General features: G+C 37.1%; 1 protein-coding gene across 1 annotated transcript in view; it reads right to left on the bottom strand.

Annotated features, from left to right (window-relative positions):
* NUBPL (NUBP iron-sulfur cluster assembly factor, mitochondrial) overlaps positions 1 to 22,517 on the bottom strand; it is an 86,302-nt gene that overhangs the window by 58,055 nt on the left and 5,730 nt on the right. The window contains exons 3-4 of the mRNA XM_056345323.1: positions 22,089 to 22,123; positions 10,359 to 10,449 (exon numbers count right to left, since the gene is read on the bottom strand). Coding sequence (XP_056201298.1) covers positions 10,359 to 10,449; positions 22,089 to 22,123 — 126 coding nt within the window. The remainder of the gene's footprint in view (positions 1 to 10,358; positions 10,450 to 22,088; positions 22,124 to 22,517) is intronic.

A 22,517-nucleotide genomic window follows, 5' to 3' on the forward strand; every position in this document is an offset into this window, starting at 1 on the left:
GTGCACAAGAAGTTGGGAGTGGACAGAGCCAGGGACAGCTGGCCCCAACTGACCAAAGGGGTATATCCCATAGCATATGATGTCATGCTCAGCATATAAAGCTGGGGGAAGAAGGAAGGGGAGGACATTCAGAGTTATGGTGTTCATCTTCCCCAGTAACCCTTACACATGACGGAGTGCTTTCCAAGAGATGGCTGAACGCCTGCCGGCCAATGGGAAGTACTGAATTAATTTGTTTTGCTTTGTTTGCAGGCACAGCTTTTGCTTTCCCTGTTCATCTGTCTTTATCTCATCCCCTAAGTTTTTGCACTTTCAACCTTCCAATTCCCTCCCCATCCCTAGAGTGGGGAGTGAGCAAGCAGCTGCATGGCTGGTGGTCAGTCGCCTGCCAGGGTTAAGACACAAGGCCACATTTCAATCCTTGGCTTGGTTTTCAGAAGAGGTCTGCTGACTAATACATTAGAGCAAGCAAAGACTTAAGATTCAGTCTTGTCTCATTAGATAAATAAAGATCATTATTCCAGAAGACTGTGATGTTATACTACACCTCCTTAGGAGAAGGCATCATGCTGTTTAAAAAAAGCAAAAGGTAGCACATAATTATTAAATGTGAGCATAGTGGATCATGCAACACCCTAGCAAATCTATTTTGAGCTCACCAAGTGAGTGAGAACTAATGCAGAGGAGCTGCTCAGACTTTTCAAGTGTCTGAAATAAGGGGGAGGTTGGGAGTTTCTACCATTTCAAAGAAATAAAAAATATCCATACATAAGATGAGAACACTAGAAGCTCACATTTTCCTCCCTGTTAAAGATTTCCTATTGCACTCAGCTATTTTTGGAACTTGCCACTATAATGGAAGATCAGAGACTTCCTAGAATGGTAACTAATTACTTAAGGTTTGTCTTCAATAAAACTTAATAGGGGAACTCACCTGTCTATCCTAACTGGATTTTGGTCATCAAGCGGGGAAGTGGCACTTTTAAGTTGTTCTGAGTCAGGACATCAATAGCTAAATCTATTAGAAAGTAGTACAATTGTACAATTTTCCAGTTAAAAGCACCTTACTGATCTTGGCATGCAGATTTACAAATGTTTCTGAAGACACTACCAATGCAGCAGGGTTTGCCAGCAGACACCACTGCAAGTTCCAGGCTATGCTCTGAATGCATCCGTTTCCTGACTCTTTATTTTTTATACAAATCCCATTTCCATAACACCCATGCACCCAAACCGAACATTTTTACCTAACAACATGCTTCTGTGGTGGGGAATTATTCTCTCATGTTACAGATGAGGCCATCAAGACCTGGACTGTGAAACTTGCTTTAGGTTATTCAAGAACCCTGTGGATTTGGAGACACAGCATAGGTCTCCAAATCCACAGAGTTCTTGAATAACCTTGGGCAAGTTTCACAGTCCAGGTCTTGATGGCCCCACTTACACCACCTCCAATGTTGGAAAGCATGTAATGCACAACCAGTAAACATCTGCACAACCGACAAACATCTAGAAGATCTAAAAAGTTTAGGTGCATTACTGAAGTTAGGTATTTTCCCTTGAAACTCCCAATTTTCAAAAGCAAACTGAGGCACAACGTACAACAGAAAAAGCTGTAGAAAGTTACACTACGTATTGTCTGCAACACCTAAGTCTCCAAATAACATTTTAGCATCTCTCATTTAAAAGCGTTAAAGCAGCAGCTTTAAAAGTAGATTTCAAAATAACTTGTTAAGTTTAAGTATTCCTTGAACTTTCACAGTATGCTATTTAAATAAAACCCATACTGTAACTCCTCTGCATACATTTACCAAAATTCAAGTGAGTTGCTATTTATTCATAGTTTATACAAAACCTAAAGGTTCTGCTGCTGTTTGCATAGCTCATCATTAGTTGATGTTTTAATGACAAATTGTTATTTTCTACCTACTCACATCTCAGTGATATCTCCCTGCCTGAAACACAGGTGACATATGGCGAAACAAAACACGCAGTTACCATGCTAGTCAGAGAGAGACACTGCCGAACAGTCTGTGGATTCCAGTACAAGATTATCTAAGACAAACTCAATTAATGTGTCATACACACAGAAAAGCTAAAACAGATTTTCAGTATGGTCACTTGTAAAATCTCAAAAACTTCTGCATCACCTAGTTTTTAATTGTGCACAATTTCATGCTGCAGTGACTACAGAATACTCTATCACAATCTTAAATTAGGACTCCAACTTACACAGCACCTTCCGTTAATCACAGTAAACACTAATTCTCAAATGGCTGTCACTATGTAGAAGTATAAGGAACTTATTTGCTGTTTATTTTGAAAGTCACCTCCCAAGATAAACATTCTGTAACGGGAGGATACAGGCTCCCCTGAAGGACGTAAAGGCTTCAGACTACATAGGGTTTCCAACAACAGGAGGGAGAAAGGACAAAGGAAGGGGGCAAAGGACAGAGGAAGGAAGGAAGGAAGGAAGGGGGAAAATGACAGTAAGAGTAAGAAAAAGGTTGGTCTTTACTTGCGTAAACATAGACACCTCCTGCCACTCCGGACACCTTAGGAAGCTGAGGTTTGTACAGGGCTGGCAGATTTAACAGAGGACATGAGGGAGAGCCATAGGGGCAGCTAGATGCCAGACACCACACCCCAACATGCTTAAAGCAGTACTAGTTTCCTAAGCAAAGGCAAGTGAATTCCATGCACAACGCAGTTAAGAAAGGAAGAGAAATACAGCAGAGGCAAGGGGGACAAACAGCAACAGGGCCCCAGGGTATCCCACAATAAAACACAACTTATGTCAGAGGGGAAAGGATGCTGTCACCAAAAGAAGGTTAGTCTGAGTCACAAATTTTAAATCATTGTTTTAACTGCTTATGCCAGAAGCCCAGAATATGCTATGGCAAGTGACAGACTAATTGAGACTACAAGCTTGATTTCACAATGTGCTAGAAGTTTATTTGCAGGATTGCCCCAGAAATACTGCAATTTATATTTTAAGGTTGAAGAACTCCACACAGGAAAGGCTGTCATATCCCATTACATCCCACACTAACAGTGTTATCTAACCACAAACACATCACAAATACTTAAACCAAAGCAAACTAGCAATGAGACTCAAAGAGCATTATTCAATGCTTACTGTAAGAAACAAATGCATAAAGAAATGCAGCTTTTCCCCAGAAGATTAGCTTCTAATATTTAGTCAGTCTAGCAATCCCATTACCTGAGTAGATTTTCCACTTTCTTTCCTCCTGATACACTGCAGAGGAAACAAACCACTCTGAAAGTTTTTTCATTAACGGAACTGTTTTGCAGATATGACTTCATCAGTCCTACCTAAAACCAAAAGAACTAATTGCTTGCTGGAAGACTATACTTGTACCAGACTTGCTTTTGAAGTAAACAGCACAATGATTTAGTTATATCTTTGTTACATTTTAAAGCACTGATGACTTGTTAGGATTAGCATAGTAACACAGGACTAGTTCTAAGTATCTTGCCATTACCTTCCATCACAGATGTCTTCCCTACAATTGCTGAAATAACCAACATTTTGAAAAGCCTTCAAATTCCCACGGAGCCAAAAAAGTTTACTTATAGTGGACCAAAAGCTTTATTAGACTAATTTGGGTGGGTTCTTTTAGTTCATTATACCCACAAGGAATAAAATTGACTAACACAACGTTCAGTTCAAGGTTCCTGACACACAAAACCTCTAGGAAGGGTCATGTTATCTGAAGCACTGACCTGCTTCTGTGAGTGGGGGACTCCCCAGGTCAGTCACATAACAGTGTGACAGAAAACAGTAAAGCAGAACAGGGAGATGCAGGAACCCAAGGGGCAGACATTCCCTCTGCATTACTTTCAAGACCTAACTTCAAAAAACTTCCCAGTTAACTAGGGACCGTCATTGCTTTCAAAGCAAAACTATGGAACTCAGTACATTTGATTCAGCCTTTTTAGGTTCAATACTACAATCAAGACCTGAAAAAATAAAATGTAGGTGAAAAGACATGGAATAAAAATCTGTTCAAAGGTTTATCTGGCATTTGGGGGGAAAAAAGTACACCTGGACACTGATGATATAGATTACAGTAAACTTGTTGATTCTCCACTTTAATATATGCAGGAACACTTTTTTTAAAAAAAATATTCCCTTTTGCATTTCACATGAATCCCCACACACATCGTTCTGTGATTTTATTCTAATTTCACCACTTGTAAAGTTAAAGTCTATGTACTTCACAAGATTATGAACATCAACTAACGCAAAGGCAACAGATGCTAGCTCTAAACTGTCACTTTTAGCCTCTGGTCACTATAGGGAAAGGATTAGAATACAATTAAATTGAAATTAAGTTTTAAAAGGATAAAAATATGTTTCTATTATGTATTCTGCTTCATTTCTTTATTCTGAAAAGCCACTCCATTGTACTGTAGAGAAGGAGGAGGGAAGAGGAAAAATACAGCAAGAAACCCACTGAGAAAAAAACAAAGTGAAATTGCAAAGTACAAATATTGAGAAAATTCAGAATCAGTTACAGTCCTTTAATTTTACTTCTAGAAGAGGAGGGAAACATTTATTCCTCTGAAATAGGCAAAAAAGGTAAATGTGTTCAGTGTACAAACAAAAGAATGAATCATTTCGTTTGTTTATGTACAATTAAACACATATCTATCACATTACTATAATAAAACTATTCTGCAATTTAATTCCAATTTGTATAAAAGTTGACGAGACAAACCATCTGTATCTCTAAGAGTAAACTTTATAATGTAATGAATATTTGCTAGCCATAATCCATATTAAAACATTTATTATTACTGCACTGCAGGATTAACAACATGAAAAGTAACACACTTCCACTTTCAAGTACTTGAAATGTATTTTTGCAGGTTATAGTGTTTCAGTAATTCATACTGCAAGAGCATTTAGTAAAGTTTGGCTTGTCATTTATCCAGAAAAGACTGCTCTCGGTAAGAGGCTTTAATTACTACACTACCTTTCTCACACTTTTTTGCCTTACTTTTTTCGTAGTTTTAAGTATGAATTCAAGTACAATGAAGAATAAATTTTTAATAAATTAACTGTCAAGAGGTTTTTTTTATTTTTTTAAACAGCAGCTAATAACTGCATGCCTATAAATAATTCCTTGCAGAGCTGAGTATTCTCCACCTCCTTTCCCTTCCAAGTAAAGGTCAATTTTTTCCACAAGTGTACTCAACACTAGCTGAATTAATCCAGTTTGAGGTTAATTGTTACAGGCGTGAGGGCAATAGTCAAGGTCCAGAATAAAATACTTAACAGTTGAGCATCTTCTGATTTTCAACTACCTCATCACATATGAAAGAGCCTCCAAAATATAAACCACAACTAATTGCAACATTCTGAATTATTACTTTATAATATATATAATTAATATATATAATATATATTAGCATATATAAAACACAAGGGACTACTCGATTTCAGCCATGCAGATAAACTGGGATAAGACATCACCAAACACAAAACACGGGGTTTCAGTTTGGACTTCTTTCAAAATACAATCAGTAAAGCATATTATTAGACTATACACAATCTAAAAATCACTTGTTCAAAAATCAAGAGGTCATGGCAGCAGCTAATATGACTTTTTTTTGAAATAAATTTATTTTTTACTTAAATTAATCATGATGCAGTTCCACTGCTAAAGCATGATAAAGACAACCTTGTTCTGGAATACGCTTATGTAAGATCCAGAAATTTCTTCATGCTACCTCAATAACTACCCTACCTACGTAACATATTCTATGTTTAAATCTAAATATTCTATTCATAACCCTCAAATGGATTCACCACAAGCCCTTGATACAGCTACTTCCAGCAGATATCTTTAAACAGTCACAACAGATTCTATTTAAAATTAGCACTTTCTGTTACAAGATTCTGCTACCACAGTGAAAAGAATAGCCGACATGTAAATGTGGCCCAGTGAAAAAAATGCAAGTGTCCATTCCTGGCTTCAGAATTTCATCAGTAATTTCATTTCTATAGCTCTTGCAATATTACAAGACTCAATGGGGCCAGCCACAGCTACTGCTAGCTTTCTCTCAGAAATTAGTTTTTATTCCAAATTTTGAAAAGATGCCCACTGCTAATATTTTGAATATACTATTTTATTAAGAAATAAAATAGACACCAAGGATATCATGAAGTGGCAATGAAGTTTTGAAACATTAAGAGAGCACTCAACTGTCACAAAGAAAAAAAACCTACCAAAACCTTCATAATCATTTAAATTAAATTATATTTACCTGGCAAAACTGCAGTATCTTTTTGGCAATGTAATAGCTTTTACCCTCTGCCAGCTGTTTAAATGATATTTTTTTTTTTCTATTAAAAGGGGGGGGGGGGGGGGCAGGGGAAAAAATTTTGTGGTTCACTAAGCCAGGAAACGGCTTTTAAGTAAATTCTGTGGGAAAAGAATGGAAGTAATGCTTTTGTTACTTGTGTCATAAGCATTGCCCTGTGTATATATTGTAGCTCATGTTAATATTTATCCTATTTATCCCATAGTTAGATAATCCTCCATTAGCTAATTAAATTCAGTTGTGAACTTATTAACCACTATTTCCCTGACTATTTAGTTAAAGTATTTTTGAATGACATCCTATTCAATGTTAGCAGGCTTTCCAATGTACTACAGTTTGCAAAATTAATTTAATGAGCATCTTCCATTTATACAGACTCTCTCCTCACTAAGAGCTCCTAATTCATTTTGAAAACTTAAATTATAGCAAAACTATAATAATTTCTATTCAGAAGTAATAACTGCTGCACGGATTTATTCTGCATGGTACCAGGCATCCCTAATCCCTTTTCAGCTGCTACATGTGAGAGAAGAAATAGAACTATCTAAGAGTGCAAGAGCACTCATAACCTCCCAGGATTGCTCTACAGATTCATTTAAATCCAGGCCTCACACTGAAGACAGTAAGTAAACTACTTTAAAGATGATTTTTTATTGCTATGCTATTAAAAAAATGTTTTTAGTTGACTTACTGCTATGTATACAGTTAATGCACATCTTTAAAACATACTGCCTGTGTTTGCTCAATTACTGTACAAAACTATTTGTTCAGAGTTCATATTTAGTTCTTGAAAATGTAATAAGAAATCAGAAAATAACATAAAGCTTGTTATACCAAAATACAAGGATCACACATATTTTTATATCTATATATGTATATACACACAGCATTATATATGTCTACGATGGGTCACTTCCTTGCAAGCTTATCCTGTCACTCACTATAGGAATTCCTGAGGTTCACAATTAAAGCTTCTTATGCCCTCCAAATCCCTATTTTCACAATGAAACCATCTTAACGTCAGCTACTTTTCCAGCACTTTCATTGTTGTTACTGTACAGCTTCACCAGCTCAAGAGTCAAAAGTGCACTGAGAAATGAACAGAATTCCTGAAATACAAATTCTATCCTGTTATCATTCACACTGAATTACTACATGCGTTTCTCAGTAGACCTCTGTCATGCGTCAAGCTTTTGAATACACAAATTCATTTTCTGTCAGTTAAAAAATAAGATACGTTCTTAAATCCTGGTAATATTTGCTTGTACATTCCACACAGAAGTAGAAAGAATACACTTTAGCAATCAAAATGTTAGCGCTTACAAGTCAAGAGCAGCAACTTCAATTCAGGGAAATCCTCCAACTTCTTTCTATTACATTGAATTCCGTATTTTTTAACACTTGAAACATGTTAAGACAAAAGCTTATAGTGAGTTCTCAGCTGTATACACAAAACATCTACAGTCACTGAAATTTATATACAAATAAATTGAGCTGCCCTAGTATCTCACTCAATATACTTTTCAGTTCTTTCATTCCTAGCATGTTACTTTGTATGACTACATGAAATAGACTGGGCAATTTGCTTCTTATTTGTGTCCATGACACGGATTTAAATTTGGTACGGAACCCAGCAAAATGTGTAAGAAGTTCAACATTATCTAATCAATTTTTCAGATGGGGGCAGGGGGGGTAGGAGAAACATTTTTTTTTTTTTTACATTATCTCCTTTGGAAAGGAAAAAGTCAACATCACATAAAAAGGAAAAGAGGGGGCACAAGAAGAACAACACAACACAATCCCTTTTGTGTTTGCACTTCATAATGCACTTCAAAGACAAAATTCCTAGCAAAAAAAAATAAATCTGCGTTATGGGAAAACACAGCCTGTAAGACATACACCCTCAATGTGGTCCAAAGTACAACAGAATGCAAGAATACTTCAGTTTGTATCAGGAAGTCAAACTCTACTGATGATGCATGAGAGGCGTCATTTATTCATTTATTACACAACAAAATTAGCCTTTGACTTCAAAACATAAAACAGAAACCCAACAAATGAATCCAAGTACTCTCCTTCTCCCTTAAAAATTAATTTAAATAAAGTCTGTATTTGTAAGCCAGGTACTCAAATGTAGAAAGTAATCAGTCTGACAGTTGCCTCTATAAGCACATGCTGTGCATCCGTATATGGAAATACATTACGTTTTCTTTATCCAGAGTACAGGATATAAGTATAACGAGACAAAATTGTAGTTATATAAGAAATACTAAGTTTGCCACTTACTAATTTTTCAGAGGCTAATGTGGCAAGCTCAATAACCACCCTTTAAAGATACTGGCACCATTTCACTGTGCGTGCTTTATACCAAGTGAGAATGTACAGAACAACCACCACCACCATATCCATAAATTAAGATCAGTTACAAACGGCCATTCTACAAAGGCAGAATAGATGGAGAGAGATGGAACTTTCTATGAGGAAAGGCTGAGAGAGTTGGGGTTGTTCAGCCTGGAGAAGAAAAAGCTCCAGGGAGACCTTACTGCAGCCTTTCAATACTTAAGGGGGCTTGTAAGGAAGACAGGGAGAAACTTCTTAGCAAGGCCTGTTGGGACAGGACAAGGGGTAATGGTTTTAAACTAAAAGAAGGTAGATTCAGACTAGACGTAAGCAAGAAATATTTTTACAATGAGGGTGGTGAAACGCTGGAACAGGTTTCCCAGATAGGTGGTAGATGCCCCATCCCTGGAAACATTCCAGGTCAGGATGGACGGAGTTCTCAGCAACCTGATCTAGTTGAAGATGTCCCTGCTTGCTGGAGGGGGGGGGCTCAACTAACTGACCTTTAAAGGTCCTTTCCAACCCAAATTATTCTATGATTCTACGACAAATAAACAAAGATCATGGCATGAAAGGAAGTGGAAGGAATATTTAACTTCCTTTTTACCTAGCAATTCTTGCCTGCGAACATTAATGGGTATTTACAGTTACTATTTCACTGAAGCCCTTTTATGTCCTGTTTGAACTGGTACACATCCTTGATCCCTCCCTGTCAACAAGTACTGACAGTTTGTACTTTCTTCAGTAGGATCCCAGTACTTTTTATCATGTAGGCCAGGTGTTACCATGCAGGACTGTTTTTGCCTGTGGTTACATGCTTTTAATTTTTATAATTACGAGCACTTTTATCACAGGATGGGCAAAACAAAACATTAAATAAATCCTATTGACTCAGCATCCCTACCACTCCCAAAAAAGCACAGTCCCTTAGACTGAAGCATCACAAACAGATTATCAGGATAAAGCATCCCTCAGTTTCACCCTTGGTTGGCCTGGGTGTAAGTTACATTTCTCAAAGGTAAACAGACTTTACGCAACCTTTCAACTTCAGGTCTTCTCTACTTCTCTCCAGACCCTCCCACCTAAATTTACCTTTCCCCAGACCTGAATCCTTCCTAGCAGAAGAAAAATTAGGAGTTCTGTCTACTGTCTTTAACTTCAGGTAATGAAGCCACCACTACTGCATTCCTAAACATACATCTTCAAATAAAATAAATCAAGTGGTCTAGCCTGTCATTTCAATGACACTTTATATAAGCTACCGTAATGATCCTTCTCTTATTTCCTAGATTTGACTTTTTTTTTTTCCCTAGACTAGTGGGTTTTGGGCTTTAATTTGGAGGTCTTCTATAGAAGGATCCCATATAGCAAGTTTAAAACTACTGACAATAACCTTCATTTCCTAGCTATCCTTTCCAGCATCCCTAGTAATAATCCATAAAACTCCCAAAGCCCATGAATCAACATAAAAAAATGACCCTAAATATGCTCCCAGTTGTACAAGCCCACTTTGAAAGAAACCTCATTATTAGAAATAAAAAAAAGAAAAGTTAAGTCACATCTTCTGTTTGCATCCCTTCTGTGCCACACCAAGGAAGCACCAATGGCTGGTCCATGCTCATCCCTGTATAAAGACGACAGCAAGAAAAATCATTTCCACTTACTTGGTGTTAATTCTGGGTTTCCTTTTAAGTTCATCATCTTTGGAATTGAAGGTCCATAAACATCTGCATCAAGTAAACCAACTTCTTTTGTCTGTGTAATGAACCAAAACAAAAAAAACTATTTGTCAAACTGTCTGCCTTTATGAATTATTAGTTGAGCAAAATTTCAAAACTGCCTATAGAAATAAAAACATGATTTTGATTTTAGACATAATCATTGTTTCCTTTCTCTCTAAATAGCAGCTGAAGCATGAAATATGATGTCTCTGAGCTGAGCCAGACATCTTCACAAAACCTTCATTCCTTCACAGAATCCTCACTTGCAAGTTTTCTTAATTACAATGTAGACCACAGATTCTATATTAACAAACATTATAAGCAATGTTCTCTCTACTCTGTGTACATTTACACAGAAGTAATATTTCAATGTTTTTAAAGGTATCAAATTTCATTGTAAAAAAAGACAAGCGATGTTTGTAAATGTAATCAAATTAATGCAATTTGAATTATACTAGTGACTATAAGGAATGTGAAAAACATAAAAACATATTTTTAATCATGCATTTAAGTGGCCAGAGTAAACTTTTGCAGACACCTTGAAAATACTGAAATGCAAGTCTCTGAAGCCAATTAAGCAGGCATAATACTTTAATTAGATGCATTTACACAAAAGAATGCTAAAAAAATTCAACTACATATGGTACGTTAGGCAATAATCTCTAAACAAAAGTTCTTTTAACTATGTAGTCTAGACTTGCAAGATTCATCTCTATATGCCTTTTTACAGATATATATATAGACACATATTTTGAGGAAATCAAACTATTTTTCATACAGATGGCAAGACACACTACCAATTTCCAGGTTCTGCAAATTAAGCAGTAAAGAGCAAACCCTTTGAAATGTCGAACATGAAGTTTCTCTAACATGAAAAGCTAACTGTATTCAACATTTTGCAAAACTGCAAGCAAGTATGTTTAAGGGCTTGTTTGAAAGGTTAATGCAGCAATGGGAGCTTTTCCAACAATGCCAAATCAGACTTCCACTGTTAGTGTTTCAAGATGTGGGCTCCATTGTTTGGATGACGTTTTCATGATTTGGTATCATACATTAAGCCATTTTGTTATCACAGTTTCAATAGGAAAGATGGAAAGAAAGATACAGGTTCAGTGGTAACAATCAAGTTTCTGGTTAGAAGAGTATAATGAGGCTTCGAATGCAAGTATACAGTATCTCAACCCTTGAACAGGGTTTTCTAAACATGAAGAACATTCTTTGGCATCACAATCAGTTAGTTTGGTGGTTTGGTTTCTTTTAAACAGAAATGCACTTGGATTAAAAATCTAGGTATTCAGGCCACTACTTCCAAATAAATATGAATTTCAATTAAGACAAATAGACTAACTCACAGAAGCCTAGACACCTGAGAATTAAGACTGACCCTTTTTACTACAACATATGTAATAATTAGAGTTTGGGTCTGGGTTTGGGTCTTTAGGGGGTGGGTCTGCTTTTGGGGTTTTTTTCCTTCTCTTTTTTTAAGCTGTTGCTATTGAACCCTGAAGACACCCTTAACAGATGAACAGTTTGATGTGTTAAATTTACCTAATATAAGCCAAATGCATCTTAAACTTTACAACTGAGATGTAAAAAAATGCACTGCCATAGATCATCTACTATGTACTTTGAAAAATAAGTTTTTACTACAAAAATCAAACAAATTTGGCTTCAGTTATTCAATGTATTTTTTTTATTAAACAGAGCAAAGCATATGCAGTTATATGGATTATTTCATTTAGATCTTTTTAACATTTTTTTCTTTATAACATCTTGTGAAAACTTTCAGAAAAGTTCGGGAGCTACTCTGACAATTTATTTATTCTATTTCTTTCCTACTGTATGAAAGCTGCAATTTCAAAAAGACAGAAGAGACCCATTTTTATGTTAGATTTCAAAGACATCAACAGTATTAGAGATTCTTTGTTCTTGTACAAAACACATATTTTAACAGATTAGAAGGATTCATGACTCAGTCCCTTTATCTGTGTCAGCAGCTAATCCAACCCATCAAAACATCATCTCAGGACTGCGCCACCTAATTCCTTCTCAAATAAAAGTAAATATTTGCAGGAAAACTATATAGTGTTTTATATCTGACTGACACAGTCTCCCTCAATTTTTTGAGAGTTTTCCCCCCAACAACACTGGTGACTTTCCACTGACTAACTACAATGATCTTACAACTCACTACAGTTCTGTTTTCAGCCTGAAGGGACTTAAGCTTTAAAGAGGAATGATGATCCAAATTAATTAGACCAACTTTATGACCTCCTGGGCATAGGCAGAACTTCACCACCACATGCCACTTATTTCTAGGAGCCAGCAAGAACATATCTATGAGTTTACCAAATTTCCTGAAATGAAGGAAAAATACATACACACTGGGAAAAAAAAAATATCCCTCAGTTACCTAGAAGGTCTTGGCAAATTCAACCACTTCTCCAAATGACAAAGTAGATCTTTATTTCAAACTAATACAATAAACCTGGTAATTTTTCAAAACAATTTACACATTTCCTCAAAAGTAAGAAAGATGCCCATTTCCAAGACGCACTGCTTTTGTTCCTGGATAAGGTTCAATAAAATAGTTGTCTTCAAACAAAGATAATTAACGGATCCTCCAGTTTCTACAACTCATGTTACTGAAAGCACAAGTGTTCCTCTAAGCATGGTGCTTTCTACAGGACTATCAGAGAAAGGTCTTCCGGAAAATCTTTAAATCGTTGGCTGAACCTCACTAAAGATAACCCAAGTTGGGGGGGAGGGGGGCGTTCTTCAACAAGCAGTTCAACATGTTAGGTAAAAAGAGTTCATACTGTCTAAAAGTAGAAGCTTACACAGAAAGCACTGGCCAATAAGCCAACAGTTTGATTTTTGTCTCTGCCAACTATCCCTGTGTTTGCAGTATTTAAGCATCCCTAGAAAACTAATTAAACCTTGAGTAAAGGGTTATTATTTTCTTGGAAAAACATTATGGCAGCTACCAAGGGATCTTTTAAGACAGGCACAGCACGGTCCAAATAATCTCTTCCAGCATTTACAATGTTTTAAAACCCGAAGAGACAAAATAATTTGCAGACACCTGATCAACATGAAACTGTTAATCACAATTACCAACACTTGATACTTCTCATGCTGAGTGAAGTTTAATCCAGATACGAGTTACAATAATACAAAAATAAAATTATATTTTAATAAACCGTGTTTTCACCCATATAACCCATACCTCATATAAATCAGCACATCTTTCAAACTACTGCTGTATTAAAACAAATCCTAAAAATCATGCATAACATCAGACAAGGCAAAAAAGAACATCTGGGCAGAAGGAATAGATACAAAGGATTGAAAGCAGGGCCAAGGTGGCAGCTCAAAGACAGAAGAAGGAAAAAGAGGTGGAAGGAGGAAAAAGCAGTGCTAGGATTCCTCTAATGTCTGTCCTCTGATACTATTTTCATATGCATATACATCTCATACCGATGCTGAATCATTTTTTTTCTTCTGTATTACTAGAGTTACAAGGACAGAAATGCAGCACTCAAAGTACATCCAGGCATGTCAAAGTCCCCCTACTGCTAAGTGTTCTTCAGAGCACAGCACACACCACTGCTACAGCCACCCCCAGGACTCTGCAGGAAAAGGATTCAGGTAATACAACTCCACCGTCTTCTTCTGGCTGCATTTTCTCCTTTTAAACATACTTCAGACCTGTGCCATTAAACAAAAATCATTCTGTCTCTCCAGCTGTCATAGCCACAACCAAGTTCAAAAGAGCTTTTCTCAACATTTGTCCTCTTCCTTGCACCTGCTCAGCTGTGGAAGAAGGTTTGAATCAATCTTCAAGTTTATTACGCTTGAAAAATACTTGCTAGAGACCTGTATTTTTTTATTGCCTTACTGCAAGTTCTGAACAGCTTAAACTCTTAAGATAAAATTGACAGTGTAACCATTCCCATATGATTTATTCATGTACTTCCACATCACTGGAAGCTACTCTGAAAAAATACAGTAAACTAACAAACGCAGAATTATCAACCTCTTCGTACAGAGCAAGATCCTTACCAGTATTCCATCAGGCAGACAGTACACAAAATTAGAATATATTGTCGGTACATGAAAAAAACAAAACTAGTCCCTCAGTCTATTCAGCAAAAAGTGTATTTAAAGACTCACAGATGTTCACATGTACCTTCTTAGCAATGCTTTCAAGGTTTGCCTCCCTCTCTAGCGAAATGCTCTCCAGCATAGGCTAACTACTGCTAGGGGTTGCTCTTTCTGCAGTACTAGTGCTAGCTGTCATGGTCTCTGATCATTGGTGAGCTCAAGACCACAAAAAAAAATTAAAATTACAGGATAAAGGACTGTGGTAAAGAACTGTAACTCCTCTTCATCTTCTGCTTTTACACCACTGGCTACATCATCCTCGTTACTTCACTACCACTGATTTCTCAACAAGATACTGATTTATTCAATTAGACCTTTCTAAAGAATTCTGACAAATATTCAGCATAAGGTACACCTATATCATCACTGCATCTCCTACCCCTGTACAAATACAAACAATAAAGTTCTCATTCCAATTTATAAATTTCTCTCACCTACACTAAGAAATTAAAACAAGTTTTCACAGACACCAGATACAGATTCTACAGTTACAAAAAAACCCCAAATGCTGCATCAACAGATAAAGAAGATATTCTTGTATATATGCCTGAAAGATGAGAATCCTACAGCTTCATTTTATGCAGCGTATAAATTACAGGCATAGATTAACCTCACTACTTCCTTCAACTTCCCTGGCAAGATTCTCAACATAATTAAAGTTCAGTTTAGCCTTTGAACTTGGCCACTGCCTTGTGAGTGATAGAGATCTGCAAGATAGCCGTATTCTGAATTAATGATTTTCAAGCTCTGAACTTAGTTGTAATAAATCCTTTTGGGGGAAAATTAAAATAAAGATGTTGAAGGCCATATTAGACACAATCCTCCTATATACTGACAGAAAGAAGTCTTGTAAAAACCAGTAAATTTGGCGACCTTTGCTTTTTGTTATACACATTCAGAATTATTCAACTATTACATTTGTTCTCTTAGACAGGTGAGTTCTGCTATACACGGTCCTTGTACAGATGACACAGGTCCAACAGGACAAAACAATCCATATCCTTCCTCCTGTTAAACTATTTTAGCAGACACTTAAGGGTTGTTTAGTGTCTGATACACTTTCTTTACGTACATTCCCTTTGTTGTCCTTCAAGTAACATTAACTATGAAATCAACTACATTTTCCACTAACAGATTCTTCAAGCAAGTACAACCAGTCCCATTCACATATCACAGAGGACCCCTACCACATATAATTCTCTGTTCAGTGGAGCATCTGGTGATACTCATTGATTTTTTTCCAAGCTGCCTACCGCTTCATTGAGGAATAAGCCTGATAAAAGACTTCATGCCAACAGAGAGAAAGAAGGGAAAAAAAAAAAAAGGGGGGGGGGGGGGGGGGGAACTCACAAAAAGCTGCTATAAATAACTGTTAATCAACACAGCTTGCGTTACTGCTAAACATCCAGAGACTCTGACAGCATTAATTCCATTTTTGCTCATCTTTTCTGAGACTTTTTTTCGATACTTGGTAGGGTACATGCATCCCCACTGGATGTTAGCACACGATATTTTACTTTGAAGTAAACTCTGTAGACCATCAGAATTCCCTGGTGTTCAGCCTGGGAGGGACAGAGGCACAGGTTAATAAGCTGTCATTCTTCTATATGGCAAAGGATTCCCTACATTAGAAGTGCTTCCAATATACAGCAGCTACAGCCCATCCCAAAGACAGAAATTTCTTCTAAGTGAAGGTGCCAGTTATTTTTAAAGCTGGTGCTCTTAATCCACTACAAGGACTCTAAATTTACCTTTTTAATATCATTATAGACTTAGAGCTGATCCCAACCTGCAAGCAGCAACACACAGGACAAAAAAGAACTTAAAATCAGGATAGGCTCTAGATCTCTCGTTTGACATACTGACACACTGAACAGCCATCCTTTAATCCCTAATTCTCTAACCCTTTCAGCTCCACACTATTTAAGTGCCTAGCTTTTAATTGGATTAAAGCCAAAAAAGTACCACTGCAGTTTTCTCACTCTATCCTTGAAATGCAGACTTGTTTTAAACACACTTCTATAGGTTTAAAACCCCTTTTCCTTCAAGATCTTTTTAATTTTCTGCCAGGTACAGAACTTCTCTGGCACTCTTTTCTACAACAGTCAGAAATCTGACTAGGAGCAATTACAAAATAATTGGATACCAGTAATTCAGCCTTGCTTGGCCTTCTTGCACATTATGTATCCTACTGGGGGGGAAAAAAAAAAAAAAATCAGAACAGTACCATTTTATCCAAAATCCAAACCAAAACCCAAATCAGACTCCTAAACATTACTACATCGCTACAAGATGCCTCACTGCTTTCACGCCACGCCAAATTATAAACATGCTCCATCTTTCACATCAGTCTGACCTTTGCACTGTTTTCAATGACTTGAAGACTCAGGATGCAGGTAACTAACTCTACATGCAATACTTTAAAAAAAAAGTTAATTTTTTTCCCTCAAATTAAACACACAGTGATTTGATTAAAATATTTTAAGTGGCCTATGTTTAAAAATATTTTTAATTTCACTCATTTTTCACTTGTAATATAGTAAGATTTTTAAGCTTTATTCTCCCATTTTCTCAGCTGATCTCAAAACTAAGCTGTCATTGACAAAACCACCCAAATCAATTCTAACTAGCAACTTCTCCAGCTTTATTGACACTTTTTAGCATTAAGAAACAAGCACGAATGCCTGATCTATAGCAATTAAAGTCTTTTGATGCTCTAGGCAACAAAGGTAAAGATGACTAGAAATCAAACCCTAATAATTAGGAATGCTGCATAAGAGGACGACAAAACAGGTCAAAACTTGCCTTCATGCCAGAATTAGTCAGCTAAGGCGCCCATTATTGTCTAATTTCTTCCAGATTTGTTTATTCCCCCCACATGGCATTTTTTCTTACCAGGAAGCAAGATGTGAAGCCATCTATTAATGCAGCAGCCAAATATTATCCTGTAGGCAAACAGTTTCATTACAGGAGCCAGATACTTGGAAAAAAAGCTGGAAGGTAAAGAAAATAGGTGGGGTAGATTTTGAGCAGTTTTAAAATCAACGTGTGTTGTTTGATTAAATTCATATTTTGAAATAATTAAAACTGATTTTACTATAGCAATAGTAAATCCACGTGAAGACTCTGCTCACAGCTACATCATTACTATGCTATAACTTAATGTTCGTGGGAAACCCCTTACTCGCCTATGGGCAGGACAGATAAACCAGGAGAAAACTCGTGAGGGTATTTTCCAAAATAACGAAGCCTGCGCTGTGCCATGTTTCCTGCGATATGGTTTGAATTAAGTGTTTTCCATCCAGCTCTGCAGCAGCTTTCGGCAGCTTTATTGCCAGCACACGGGGGGGCGCCGGGCCCCTCGCCGCAGGGGGCGGGGCGGAGCGGCTGGGCAGGGCTGGGCGCGGCCCCTCCGCCCCGCCCCGCAGCGCAGCGCGCCCCCTGCCGGCCGGCCGCCTCCCTCCGCACGGAAGCACCGAAGGCCGCCCAGGGAACGTACCGCGTTGCTCAGCAACCAGGGGGTTTGCTTGGGAAAACAAAGGCCGCTCCCCAAGATAAAATTACCCTCGATGTATTGCAAATTTGGGTCCTGGTCTGCTTGACCCACTAATCCTCTGACACGGAGTTAGGCTAGAATAGTTAAAATGGATGCCTTTAACCCCGTGCCACCACTACCGCTTATGCTTACATGCTAAATTGTTCGATGTGGTTTTACTTCTTGCTCCTCTGTACTTCAAGACGCAAAAAAACATCTCATCCTATAGTGCAAAATGTAAATCTTCCTGGAAAGAAAAGTAGAGTCAAAGGAAACCTGACTGGGGAGCTTGCCTTATAGTGACAGCACAAGCACACAGCCTCCCAACTGGATTTTTGCCATCCTTAGTCATGCACAGCTGGTGTTTGCTCACTAAAATACTCTGTTCATAAACAAGCAATCTCTATCCTATTATTGCTGCCATCTATTAATTCAACTTGTTTCTACTATAATAAATCGTCTCTGGCCAGGCAGCCTTCATAAATAGTCATTCTAGCCTGAATATGAATCGTCCTGGCACAAAACCCAAAAATTCTTCCCAAGTGCTCCTAGGGGAGCACAGCGGACTACTGGTACATCAAAAGAACGAAAAGAATCAGCTGTCAAACTGAGCAAGCAATTAAAAAAATAGGACACAAGGGTAAAACTTTAAGTTATTTCCTAACACAAAACCAATACTGTATAAATTTATAGGTCTTGGTACAAGTCCAAGAGCTTACACAATTTTTCACTAATCCATCCACAACAGGTAACCTGGGGTACCAAAAGCCTCACAGTCCAGAAAGGGATAAGAAGCCACCCTGCTTGGTCCCCTGGCTTTGCAGCAAAAGCCAAAAGAGACCAAAATCAAAACTCCCCCAAAACCTACTTTGTCTTGGACGTGGTATCTAGGCATCTAAATGAAACCCTATCTTGAATTATTTACTCTGTCACCATGAGGTAAAAATATGCCAAACAGACTGAGCACCAGCATGCAAGACTTGAACTCCTGAATTCTAAGCCCAGCTCTGCCAACAACGCTGTGGGCTAATGACAATGTCCAAGGCTCTGTCAATGCCTTAATACTTCAGACCATCACTATAATAACTGGAAAAGCTTCCATAGTGAAAAAAAAAAATAAATCTAGCTATAGAAACCGTGGTGTTTTGTTTTTAACTACAGAAAGCAGACCTTTAAGAGAAGATGGAAGGAAGCTTTCTCTTATCAAGAGGACAAAAAAAAAATCCTTTATGCTTTGACTGTTAATCTTCTTCCACCTTATGACACTATCAAATAACAGTAAGATATCACAGCTGTTACTGAAAGCAGCAAGAATCTACTCTAATCCAGACTCCTCTGAAAGCATCTTCCACAGATCTCCCTCACCAGAAAACAGTTGTTCTTAGTAGCCTGTGACCTGTACAATCTTTGAAAAAGAACAACTTGAAAGATCAGATGACAACATTATTTTTTAAGTCATTTAGCTCCGTATATTACTTGCTTTGAAAAATCTAGTTACAAACATCGGACTTGTAACAGAAACAGACTGGATCTAATGATGGAAGCACAGACCAATTTATTGTCACACTGACCTATCTCTCTTCATAAGTACTTTCTTTCCTCCTTTAAACAGTACCTTGAGTTCAAGCATCAGTTTCTATATATCTGTATTTTGCTTATAAGAGACATAAAGACTGTCATGAAGTTGCAGGAGGGTGCTGAATCTCTGATCTACTAGCAGAATCATTACTGCTTCCTCAGAAAGAGATGTCCTTACAATAGCAACAAAGGGAAGGGAAACCATGGGAAGGTGATGCACAATCAGTAGTTATCAAAAGTAAAACTAAGAGGTCCATTAGTGCATACCTGAGGTCAAAGAAATTCACTGTAAACTTCATCAGGAGGCACCAATGGACTCTGTAAACTTAATTCTTTTTTCACCAAAACATATTTTTTTCACCATAACAAAACTGAACATTGTCATGGTCCCTACGATTCAGAGCACTGGACAACCCCAGCCTGGATCAAGGTCCCAGAGACACTTATTTCATAACCTTGACTCAAAAAACTGAAATCAATGGGAGTACACAAATGAACACACCATCAAATTCAAGCCCAAATGTTACACATAAACATGATGTATGCCACCATTATCTCAAAAAAAAAAGCTATTAATGCATGAACAAACAAGACAGAGTTGGGTTTATTCAATACACCTTGATTCCATATTTTCTAGCCCGCAACTACATTAATGCACAATTTCACCATGGCAGCAGCTTGCGAACTTGTGACTGTTAGGTCAAGCAAGTCCCAGCTATTTCTTCCACTTCACCTGCTCTTCACTGATTAACATCCACCAGATGCTGGCCTCCAATTTTACACCACCACATAATCATAACATCAGAAATTACTAGCCTATTCTCTGTTTACTTAACTTTCTTGGCTCAATTTCATCTAAAATTATTTCTCAGTCCCTGACTTTCCGTATAACTCCAGCAACAATCTCCTCAATCATTCTAGATGATGGCCTCTCTTATTGGTGTGCTTTACAAGTGTTTTAATGGGCTACTGAAGTGCTGTATCACATTATTCTGTTTACAACCAGATGTTTAACTCCTAACAAAGGGCATAATCCCAAAACTTGTTTGTCAGAATTACTAAGAGATGCTTTATCTAAATATAAATTTAAACAATACACAAAACTGCATGTTTGAGAAGTATCGGGCACAATCCTAGAAACACTTAAGCTGGTACAGAAAGTTATGTGCAATTAGTTGACATGGTTTCCATGGAGCTACTCAATGACCGTGCCACAACACAGATAACATTGCAGGATCACATACATTTTCTAAAAGTATTACAGCAAACGCCATGTTTTAAAGTTAATTAGTAGGAAATATTCAAGCAGTTTTACTTTTCAAGATGACAGATTTTTCTCTGAAATCAAATTACTCCAGCAGCCTATTTAAAACACAGAATTAAAAACTGTGAAATATCAAGATCAGATGCCATACAAAACAAAACACATTTCATGTAACAGCTTTAAACACTCTCTTCCTACCAAGTATGACTGAGTTTATGGAAATTTTTTAAATCTTTTACAAAATTCCTACAGGAAATGTGCAGATTGCATGTAAACCTCACTCCTTCCACCTGTTTTTTTCTTTTACCGTAAGAAAAAGATGCTACATTTACCCCACTGAAGTACTTGAGGACACTTTGTATTTAATTAATGCTTTATGAGTACAAAACCTGCATTATACACCCTTACATAAGAAGTGAATCTTGCTTCTGAGTTTATCTCTGTGCCAATAAACCTGCACAATGGCACTACTCCCAGTTTATAGCAGCAGGTGGACATAATGAAGACCTGTTGTTTTTACACTTGAATGGTTCCCACTGTCTATTTATAGTCCAAGTAACAGTTTGAGCAATACCAAATTGGACAATGATGCTTTGTCACTCAAAAAAATATATTTCCAAGTTTTAGGGAAGGTATGTAGCTCCTTTTCCCCCCCCCCCCCTCAGCTGTTTATATATAAAAGTATTTTTACACATTAATTTCTCCAGGAAAAGTAAATCTTTAGAGCTTTAAAAAACTGATTTGGACGCCATCCAGCACTTACTCATGTTTTTTCCAAGTCAGTGCTCTGAAGTGATAGAATTTAATTATTTATTACGTGACTCCAAACTGCACAAACATCCTCAACTATGTCTACACATTGTTGTAGAATTGCAGTTGAACTCAAAAGATACACAAGGGAAAGGACACTGCCAAACCCAATAAAGGATGAGAACCAAGTCATTCATGGTACTGATAAAATACAAATAAATTAATATAAACTCAGAAGTCCATGAAAAACAAATAAAGAAATTAACTGTCAGAGTAAATACTTAGAATTAATGTATGTGACTGCCCTCAGCAGTAACCATTTTATTTATGATAGACATGCTTGTTTCAGATCAAAGCTGATAATGAGATGTTCACCTACCGAATCATTTGCTGCTAGGGCAAGGGCTATATTTACTGCAAGAAAGAAGAAGAAAAAAAATAATAAGTGCAAGAAAATTCAGTTCTAAATACTGAGTACATTATCATTACTAACAAGAGAAAATATAAGTATGTTACACTGACTTAACTATATTCATCATCTTGGTTTTTAGCTTCTTGCACCTCTACAGTCTTACTAGTTTAAGTGGCAGCAATACCCACATTTCAGTCCATGTCTGCTAGCAGACTAAAATTGCAGCTAATCTGCAAAAACTTGCAAACTCTTGAGTTTCTAGAGGACACTGCAAAATAAAAACACAATATAAGTATTATGCCAAAGCACAACATCAAGAAACAAAAGTTGAGGTACCCACCTGACTTGAAAAGTGGACACTGTACTATAAAACTGAAATAACCATACCACCAGTAA

The sequence above is a fragment of the Falco biarmicus genome, chromosome 7 (assembly GCF_023638135.1).
Source record: "Falco biarmicus isolate bFalBia1 chromosome 7, bFalBia1.pri, whole genome shotgun sequence".
Lineage (NCBI taxonomy): Eukaryota > Metazoa > Chordata > Aves > Falconiformes > Falconidae > Falco > Falco biarmicus.